This window comes from Lepisma saccharinum, chromosome 12, assembly GCF_977018435.1.
Source record: "Lepisma saccharinum chromosome 12, izLepSacc3.1, whole genome shotgun sequence".
Classification (NCBI taxonomy): Eukaryota; Metazoa; Arthropoda; class Insecta; order Zygentoma; family Lepismatidae; genus Lepisma; species Lepisma saccharinum.
The window spans coordinates 55,176,434-55,187,471 of record NC_139240.1 but is presented as its reverse complement, the minus strand read 5'-3'; the positions used below and the strand labels follow the sequence as shown (position 1 = coordinate 55,187,471).

At 40.5% G+C, this 11,038-nt stretch overlaps 1 protein-coding gene across 2 annotated transcripts in view; it reads left to right on the top strand.

Annotated features, from left to right (window-relative positions):
• Positions 1-2,862: 2,862 nt before the first annotated feature.
• Positions 2,863-11,038, top strand: part of LOC145996487 (uncharacterized) — a 16,031-nt gene continuing 7,855 nt past the window's right edge. The window contains exons 1-2 of one of the 2 annotated variants that reach the window (XM_083132983.1): positions 2,863-2,899; positions 9,641-9,824. In XM_083132983.1, the coding sequence (XP_082989109.1) occupies positions 9,668-9,824 (157 nt within the window). In that variant the 5' untranslated portion in view covers positions 2,863-2,899; positions 9,641-9,667. Of the gene's footprint in view, positions 2,900-2,941; positions 3,076-9,640; positions 9,825-11,038 lie in introns of those variants that run through there. The other variant, XM_083132984.1, reaches the window with a different exon arrangement.

Sequence of the window (11,038 nt, the reverse complement as noted above, 5' to 3'; positions counted from 1 at the left end):
TTTTCATTCACAGTTCGAATGCAGAATGTCAATTCTCCACGGATGTATATGTCACAAGTTTCGTCAACCATAATAGCAAAATATTCCCAACTTTTAATATCTGTTACCACGGAGCGCTAAACAGATCTCCCTAATATATCAACGATCTCGTTCTGAATGTCATGTGAGAGCTATTTGTAGCCCGAACTCCCACCCACGCCCCTAGTTCATGCACATCGTCTTTTGAAACTCTTTTTAGTAAAAATGTTAACAATAGTCATAATTATACAGGGTGATTCTAAAGGTATAGTACAAACGAAAACCACAGATACCTCCCATGAAATAGAGACGAAAGTTCCCCTTCCACTTTGCCGAGAGATGCCTCCGTGAGGAGCTAGACAACGTCGAAAACGTGTGAAAATGAACTTCACACCTCTGTACAGCCAGTACCAGTGAAGATAGAAAGGCGGAACAAACGAAGTCAAAAGGAACACCAAAGTCGCCCATCCGAAAAACACTAGGCGGCAGCTGCGCAACGCATGCGCATGGGGTTCCACAAAGGAAATAGGAGTGTCCCGCAAGACAAGTGAAGGGAAAGAGTAGCGATCGACAACGGTAGGGAGAAAAGAAGCATGAAGTAACAATTGCACAGCGGGAAACAAACACATGCAGCGCGTGGGGAGTCCCCAAACACAGTGGGGAGACACCGCAGCAAGAACAAAGCACGGTGCAACAAAAGAGAAAGAGGACCGGACGGGGAATAGTACCTGTCAAGGAGACAACAAATGCGGGACGAGGGATTCCCCGTAGCAGCACCGAGGGGATGTCACACAGAGGTCGTGCGCCAGCAGGACAAACACAGCAACTACGGGCACAGGAGGTTTATTGCCACGCAAAGGTGCACTTACAGATAGGAATAGTACGTAGTACGTAGTCGTACCCCGGACTGACGTTGTTACAAAAGTTGCTCAAATTGACGACCACCACATTCAATGCAGGCATTGTAGCGTCGCAGGAAATTCTGGCGAACCCTATCAAAAATCCCTGGCATGGTACACACCTCGGCCGATGCTGCAAGTATCCGCGCTACCAACGTTTCCTTGTCAGGCACCGGGGTCTCGTAGACGAGTGTTTTCACATGGCCCCACAAAAAGAAATCCATTGGTGTGAGGTCAGGCGAACGGGCGGGCCAGGGGACGGGGCCCTCTCTGCCGATCCAGCGCTGTGGGTAGGTACGGTGCAAAAGGGTTCGCACTGTGCCATCAAAATGTGCAGGCGCTCCATCCAATTGAAACCACATACGATGTCGCACGTTGAGGGGTACATCTTCTAGCAGCTCTGGAAGGACTGATGCAAGAAAGGTGCGATAGAGGCGGCCATTTAAACGTGGTGGCAGCAGGTATGGACCGATAATCTGTTCATCGATGATACCTGCCCAGATATTCACTGCAAACTGGGTCTGATGGTGCACCTCAACTGCTACATGTGGATTTTCATAATCCCACACATGGCTGTTTCGGCAATTGAAGATGCCCTCATGGGTGAATGTTGCCTCGTCCGTGAAAAGCACATGGCGCAAAAAACGGGGATCGTCGGTACAAAACTGCAACAGTCGTTGACAGAATTCCACACGTCGTGGGTAATCCCCAGCCTGCAACGCGTGGACTCGCTGTGGATGATAGGGATACAGCAGATCATCATGAAGGACACGCCACACTGTCGACTGTGATACTCCCACTGCACGTGCAATGCTACGGGTGCTAGTGGACGGTGTGTTGTCCACGCGAGCAAGTACGTCCTCCTCGACCGCCGCGGTGCGCACATGTCTTGGGTGACCGACATGATGGCGTAGGATGTAAAAACACACCGAGAATGCAAGCAAAGTGGTCCGTGACACTCGACAGGCAACAGACGCGTACATGGTTTGGGGCAGAAATGGCGGCGCTGGCGGTGCAGCGCAAGGAGAGTCCCCAAAACACAGTGGGGAGACACCGCAGCAAGAACAAAGCAAACAAACAAAGATAAATTCCAGAAACTTACAATGCAGAAAACGTCGAAAATTAACAACTTTTTTAAATGACCATTCGGTATTTCCCGACTGCTCGGGGGGCCTCCTGATGGCGCAGTGGTAGCGTCGTCGCCTTGTAATCAAGGGGTCCCGGGTTCGATTCCCGGTGGAGGCTCATAGTGGTTCGGATTCCACTTTAAACTGTAGGTCCAGTCCCGATTAGTCTTACTGTGCATAAAGTGGACTTAAAACACCAACTCAATCAATTCCCGACTGCTCGGGATCCCGAAGAGTCGGGAAGTCATTTTCCGAAGTCGGGGTAGGGACGGAAATTTTTTTCCTGATTTTCCGACTTTTCGGGATCCTGCACATCCCTAGCAATTGTAATTGTAAAAACTGCACATGACTCTTTTAGCAGTTAAGAATTGATATAAATTTATGTCAATAGCTTTCCTTGTTGGGCCTCCCACATGGCGCAGTGGTAGCGTCATTGCCTTGTAATCGAGGGGTCCCGGGTTCGATACCCGGTGGAGGCACAAGTGGTTCGGATCCCACTTTAAACTGTAGGTCCAGTCCCGATTAGCCTTACTGTGCATAAAATGGACTTAAAACAGCAACTCAAACCAAGCTTTCCTTGTTAACTTTTGTATCAAGTCAAGTTTGACGTGCAGTGTGAAGCACATCAAGCAATCTACATTCACAGCTGACGCCATCTTTAAAAATCTTGTGGAGACCAGTGTTGCCACAATCACACAGTTCAATTTCTCTTTAGAAAGTGCAAAGTTTGTGACGGTTGCTTTTTAGGTAGAATTGCTCATTCTTGGATTTTTGTTGGTAGCACTTTAGGGATATTGTGTGTATTTGCAACTGCAACACTGTGATCCTCGCAGTTGAATTTGTATTGCCGTGGCGGTAAGTGTTGAACTCATTCGAAGTTGATTGTGATTAATTCATGTTGTGGATATTTAATTATTAAAATAACAACTAAAAATATACTAAGGCACTTAAATAAGACTAGTGTTATTGAAGTGAAGGATAATTACAACTATTTGTATCTTTCAACATGGAATAACTGAATTGAGAATTGGGTTTGTTGATTGGTGTTTCGTTTCGTACCGATAAAATAATTTCATATTTTAAAACTCTTTCTTGAAATTCTGACGAACGAAGATGATAATGAAAGTGTGTTCTTTTGTTAAGACAAGTTGTACGTACCGCGTCAACTATGCAACCAGGTGTGAGGATAAATGTACCAATAACAATAATAACATTAATAATGGCTTTATTACTACCACTACCAGTAGTAGTATCAAAGACGTTATTATCATAAATTACGCAAAAAGAGGGTAGAAGTGTGGGTAAGTCTCAGTTTCATACATCGGAGACATTTCTTCAATTTTACACAAAAAACTACTTACGGAAATGAGTTTTTCCAAGGTTTACAACGTTCGTCGAGGTATTTTCTTTCATCGTGGAATATATTTGACAGGGAAATCATGTATTTTTGAAGATAAATATCTCACCGACGCACAAATGCCATTGCTTTCATTTGTTTGCCCTACGACAACCGGATGAGGGAACGTTTGATGACGTTGTCATCAAACCCCTGTCAGTGTTTCAACCCCCTTTTTTCTTTACTATGCTTGCCTAACGTAACCAAACCTAACCTAACCTTATCGGAAATGGTTCATGGGTCTATCCGTGAATGGTTCGTTGGGCTATCCGTCAGCTACCCGTGTATAATGTGTAATTTCCACCGGTGACGAACACAACCGTAGATTTTTCGGTGAAGAAGGTTGATACACTGCATACCCACAACATGAGTCAAGATGTGCCCGCCATAATGTGTGTTACGGAAGAGAAGAAAGGAATTTAAAAAAAAAAGCACTCAGAATGTGAAACATTGCGTTCCTTTTCGTGTAAAAAGCATAATGGCACCTTGAACTATATTCCGCAATACACAATTGGTAAGTACGAACCATGCGAAACCCAAAATATCCGATTTTAATGTCTCTCCGATCTATGATACTGTTACCGAAGTCTGTGCTAAAGCATTTGTTTGGAACAAACGATTTGAAATGTTTTTTCAATACCATCAATTTCACATTAGCTAATAATGGAAATCAAGCACACACACTGTGTTTTTGAATGGCAGGAAATGAATGATAAATGGATTCCGAAGATACATATATTATTGAAATACATTACATTACAGAAAGAAAGTAGACTGCGAGCAAGAATATTTGGTAAAAATTTACTATCCTTCGGACACCTCTAATTTTTTCGTTTTGTCAATTTTTGACATTCGTACTTACGTATCTGCTTCGCGGAACATTCCTGAAGGTGTAGAACATCTAGAAATTGCAAAATAAGCAAAAATAAGGCGGTAGTTTTCGGAATGGAAACTGTCGATTTTCGCGATTTTTTTTTGTTTCACAACCAAATATATATATTCCTGATACTACCACAACATCAAATTTTAACTATGTTTGCCTAACCTAACCACGTGCCAATGGTTTGTGGGGCTAGCGTCAATGGTTCGTGGGGCTAGCGTCAATGGTTCACAATTATTTCCAATTTCTAGATCCTGATACTAACATGACACCAAATTTTAACTATGTTTCCTAACCTAACAGAACTAACCTATCCACGCGCCAATGGTTCGTGGGGCTAGCTATTCTCCGTCGGAGAATTAATTTTCAACGAACAATATGAATTTCAGCTATGAAACATTCCCACATCACACAAAACACCTTCCCCATGTTCGACAATGCTACAGGAACTTATTACGGTAAGTAGTTTCTTCTGTAAAAATAAATAAATGTCTCCGAAGGATAGTAAACTAGTACCGAACATTTTTAGATCCAATTTTTGCAATTGAAAACAATATTGATTTAATGGGGTGCAAATAATTTTACTGGACGCCATTGCATTCTCTCTCTTACTTTTTTTTCATTTAGCTACAGCTCTGGGTAACACTTTACTATACCAGCGACAGATTTCTTCAAACTTACAGGAAAAAGTACTTATGCAAATCATTTTCTGTAGCGTTGTTGTTGTTCGGGAATGTAATTTTGGTCCACTTTAATGTGATTTTCTATGAAAATCTATTTCCGACGTGCTGCTGCTACAAGATGTCGTGTTGAGGATGCGTCGTGAAGTTGCCGGGTGTGGAAGATGTCGTGGAATTTGTAATTCCGATGTTGTCCGTATATGATAGATTGGACGAAATGAGTGCTAATGGAACCTAACCTAGTAGGCATACCTCGTCCCCATTCGTGGGGCTAACGTCAATGGTTTTTTGGGCTACCCGTTGATGGTTTGTGGGAAATAAGGAACAACAGTAAGTACTCGTTAATGTAAGAAATATACATTATTTTCGTTAGAAATTCATTATTTCACCTAAAGAAATGTTCCGCAATACAGAATAGTACGTTAGCAATGTAAAAAGTTGCGAAATAAATCATTGATAGGTGTCTTTGGTATAGTAAAGTAGTACCCAGCTCTGAACTTGACGAAAACGAGAAAAGCAGATAATGTGAGCCAAGCAAGCAAGAAAATTTTACAAAATGAGGAACGACTTAAGATGACCGGAACCCTCTCCTATTTTCCTCATATTTGGCATACTCACTAATTGAGGCCTCCTAATCACGAATCTGAAGTTAAAAGTTGTCGGAAACTTCTAGAAATTGCAAAATAAGCTAAAATAAGGCGTTAGTTTTCGGAATGGAAACCGTCGATTTTCACGAAATTTTTTGTTTCACAAACAAATATATATATATATTCCTCATACTACCACAACACCAAATTTGAATTATGTTTGCTAACCTAAGCACACATCAATGGTTCGTGGGGCTCGCAATTATTTTGCAATTTCTAGACTTTTCCGACAAATTTTAACTTCAGATTCGTCATTAGCAGGCCTTAATTTGTAAATATGCCAGATATGAAGAAAATCGGAGAGGGGTCCGGTCATCTTTAGTCATACCCAAAATGAATTTTTATTTGCATAAAATTTGAAATCGGAGGGGTAATTCCTCCTCTGTGCCCCCCCCAGATGCCCTTGGCTGTCAATGTTTGTCCCCCCTGAACCCCTGTAGCTGCGTCACTATAATGCAGACATATTTAAGCAATATATGTTTACTTTAGATACTTTAGGCTCACTGCCATTGTTACTCAACCTTATTTTGCACAGTTTGTCTGCTTGACTAACCTTGTATTAATGAGAATACCATGCCCCCTCTCCCTCCATCCAAACCGATTCTAAAGGCATAAAAGGTGGTGTTTCATTTCAACCCTATCGCCGCGATCACCCACAGGTAGTAGAAAAACTATACATAATAACCAAATCTACAAGTCAGAAACAAGTCAATCAAACGATAAGATCCCCCTATTTTTGTGTGAAGATATACAGAATTGGTATAAAATTTCGTCCCCCCAAAAATTACCTTGACGCAGGCACGTCATGAAACTCCCCTGTGGGCACCCCTGGATGCAACATGAATGCCAACTGTTGAAGTCTTATTTTAGTGTGAAGATGCATGTAAATTTTGTGTACAGCATGTACCAAAAGTCCCATTACCCCCCTCCTTTGAATTGTAGACAAACCTGCAAAATGTTATTTTAACAGCATGTGTATGATGAGAGGATGGTATACCATTAAATCAGGCCAATGACCACCATTTACTCCAGAGGATCTGTGTGCACACTGCCATTTTCATGGCACTGTATTATTCGCGTCCAGGTGCGATGTGAAATCCTCCGTAACATGGCTGGCGTGAGGGAAGCAAACGCACAGCGAACAGCTTCTTGAAGTTCCTCAGTTGTCTGATAACGATTATGGGCGAATTTCTGTTTGATGTGCCCCCATAGCGCATTATCACAAGATGTCAGATCTGGACTTCAGGTGGCATTTTAGAGGTGGTGGTAATTTTGGCGTTCCTCAACCAATCCGTTTGTTTCTGAACTCATCATCATTGAGGTATTATCTTAAAATGTGATAATGTACTACGTTGAAATTTTCAGCGAAAAATGCATTAACATCTCTGTGCTGGGATGAACTAGGCAATGTTGAAGTTTCAAAGGCAACAGATCCCGTTGCGGTAGCACTGGCAGAAACGATTCCACACAGGTAAATCAGCAACAGCGAGAAATCAGGCGAGGCCAGGCCTGCTCAGCAGCTCAGTGGTTAAAGAAGTCATATGGTATGCCTGAGACCCAGGTTCGAGTCCTGGTCGAGCCTGCATTTTTTGCTGAAAATTTCTACATAGTAGTCCTGTGTGTGCCTAATCTTCAATAATAATACCAACTCTTAACAATTTGTGGGATCATTTGTTGGTATTTAACTAGTCGTTGTGAGGTGCAGCAGAAGCAGGGGATTTTTCTTGGAAAAGCTCTTGCACATGAGTGTAAGAATCAGTAGTAAAATACTTTTCAGCAATGCACACGTGCTGCTCCAAAGAATATGCCATGCTGAATCAATTAAAAGAACAGGCATAGTAGTGTCGGAAGTGAGCAAAGAGAATTCAGTGTAACCAGAGGTCGACTACGATTCTCTCAAGAGTCCAATTTCAGCACAAAATCTTGGTTTATAATTTTTTACGTAAATGTATAGCCAATACTTAGGCACATGTGACGTGCATCTGTTGCCAATATTTCGACCTGCCGGACACTGGCTGAGTGGTTAGCACATCGCGCTGCGATGCCAGGAGTCACATGTTCGAATCCCACTCAGGCATGGTTGTTTGTGAATGTCCATTCATCAGTTTCATCACTCATCCCCATCTTTGCAAATTAGCCAAGAGGCACAAAACACGAAGTAAAATAAAAACAATCAATCAAATATTTCGACCTTCTAGCATTGCCATATGTGTCCCAAAAATGACACTTTTTCACTCAACCTATAAAATCGGCAATAAAAAATCCATCATATGTTGCACATGACCAATATTGGTCGCAAATGACAGATTGATGTGGCATCAGTCATCTAATTATGACCCTTCGATATTTTCTTACGTATTTTTCTCATTCAAAAGTGCATTTCTGGAAAAATTTTAACGCTGCCTTCCACCAGTTATTAATTTATCTAAATTTTCTGTATGGAGAAAACTGATAATTTTAAGCATTGAAAAAATCTCAATGGATAAGACTATAATGCAGAAAACCCAGTGTAAATATCTCTTACGGTTTTCATGATATACATTTTCAAAGTGTGGGTTGTGCAACTTTTGAAACACTCTGTATAAGAAGCTGACCATCACGGTATTCAAAACATCACTAAATCATTCAAGAAAACAGGAAATGGGGTGTTGGGGGACAAAGAGTAAGAAATTATTACTGACTCTGGAATGTTCACAACGTTGATAAAAGAAAAATAATCATTTGCTAACTTACACTGTACTGCAATGTGAAATTAGAATCATCAAAATTTTGTCCATATTACAACATAAGATGACAGTCGCCAGGCTGAAGTTTTTAGTCGCCATGGAAACCGGGATATTTCGAGCCCTGTGTTACAGGAGTAATTTTAGACTGTAGCTATTTTCACCAGATGGCGAGAATAGAAAATGCTGAAGACCAGATTTACATGACCAGCTGCTGAAAGTATTTACGGAAGTAATTTTAGTGCTAACAGCCCTAACTTAACCTGCCCAACCTAGAACGAAAGAATTCAGGAATTTAATACCCTTGCATATGTACATCATGTGGCACTAGCATCAGCAGTCCATATCTATATCCTTGTGGAATTTTTACAACTCCATGGTGTGCTTGTTGCCTGCACGAAAATAAATTCACACTGACATAAGCTTGATACACAGCAACAGCCTCAGGCTGAACCTCTCCTGTGCGAATGAAGAATTTGAACAAAGAATGTGCTCATCTGTGTAACAGGCTAGGCAAGGTTGTTGTTCATGCACACATACAGATTTCTGTATTTAATAAATGAATTCACTCTCCTGAAAAGTGTTTCCACGATGCCTACTTGGCCTGGTATAATTTCCATCTAACCTCTCTTCTTTTCCTTCATACGATTCAGTCGTTTGAAGTTAATGATAGAGCTCTCAATTGTATTTTCTTCCTTTGGTGAAGCAAAGTTTTTGAAAAAACAAGAACAACATGAATTGGACATGGAATGAGAAAACTGTAATGTTTAGAACGTAGTCTTGACTCTGTACCCCTTTGAGAAAGTTAAATATTTTGCATGGTTTATGAAGATTGTATTGCTTATGGATGCTTTTCGTTGTATTTAGCTCGCGGAGATGTGTTGTTGATAATAATGTACGTCTGTGACCTTACCACGAAGCAGAACAACCCAAACAAAGGCTTTGTGCACGTGAATATAGCACTCAACATGACATTTCACAATAACAGCTATAATTTTACGTCATTAGTTAAGAGTATTCAGTCTGGATTTGATAGCAATTTCCAAAATACTCCTAGATGGCAGGTGCTTACTTTGATGGGTCATACCTTAGGATCAAATATCACTCTTATTTGTGCTTTCCGCATGCTGGAACCAATTTAATATTATGTAAAACATCAAAATCTGTCTATTAAAGGAATTCAACATGATTCTTGAGAGGGGCACGGTGGGTTAACGGCCCCGTTTAGAATAAATGATTCAATAAATTAAATGTTTTGTTTGATTTGCAGATTGTTGTGTAAAGGCCACAAGAAAAAATGACTTTTGGTGGTGATTCTTCATTTCTCAGCAACCATGAACAGGAAGTACAAAAGTTTTATGCATGGCAGGAGAAGGAGTTAGCAGCTCTGCAGGCAGAGTTAGATGAAACTCTGAAGGGGTTCCAGTTACATTCTGTGACTACAAAAGCAGAGGGTGAGTCTTAATTTTTCTCGCCGGTGAATGTGGTCCGTGATTGGACTGGTCACACTTTGGAGCTAAATATGTCGTTTGTGGTTTCCACATCTTGAAATAAATGCCAGGCTTTGCAAAACATCAAAATCTGTAGGTTAAATTTGAGAAAGTCTAAATTTTCAATTGTAAATGGTCGGTCTCCATCCCTGTATTGGCCAATTTCCATGATGATAGAATACGTCAATTCAGTACATGAATGTTACAGATTACTGATTTGATTTTTGCCTGGAACACAGACTGCTACTGCCGTGTGCTTCTTTTGCCATATTTTCATTTCCTGTCGTGATGGCATAGTGGTAACGTCATTACCAGGGAACAGATTTATATTCAGTAAAAATGTGCTAGTTATTTTCACCAAAATATAGAGTTGAATATGGACTTAAGAATTGTAAAAAAATTAAATTTTTAATTATACACTATAAGACACTACATGACCTATATAAAGTATAGTATGCTTACATTGACATTAATTGTAAATCAACACAGACTGTGTATTCATTTTCGGTTTCCAAAAGAATGAATAACGAGAATTTGTTGTGTATTTGAACGTGAATTTCCTTCTATTGTCTCTTAAGACCAAAACCGAGTTCAAAATTGCAAGAAGTGATGGGAGTGTGTTTCAAATGTGTCAGTTACTCACAAGAAATACACCCAACTCTTTCGGTCACACAGGCACATGTAGTTATTGCACGAATATGGAGTATATGTTGAGAAATGTTCTGAAATGTGGACATAATATGCAAAAATAACTAAAATATGAGCCAAATCGTAAGATATGGAAAATAGAAATACATTTTTTGAGTCTACATGCCATGATGAGCAAAGACAATGCAAAATATGTATAACCGATTTCAGCTTTATACATACAAATCCATTCTCTGGTCATTCCCTTGTAAATAAGGGGTCCCAGGTTCTGTAGCCAGTGGTCAAACTGTAGGTCCAGTCTCGATTACTCTATCTGTGTATAAAGTGGACTTAGAACATGAATTCAATCACTTCCTGCATGAAAAAATTACTTCCAGTTGTAATTCTGTTGTATGTAAGTGTGTTAGGGAGATTACTTGATATTCTTAGCATTATCATTATGCTCCCACATATAATTATGCTTATGTTGTTACTATTCATGAGTTTTGAGTAGGTTAGGATCATTGCACTTGATTGCCTTGATATTTCCC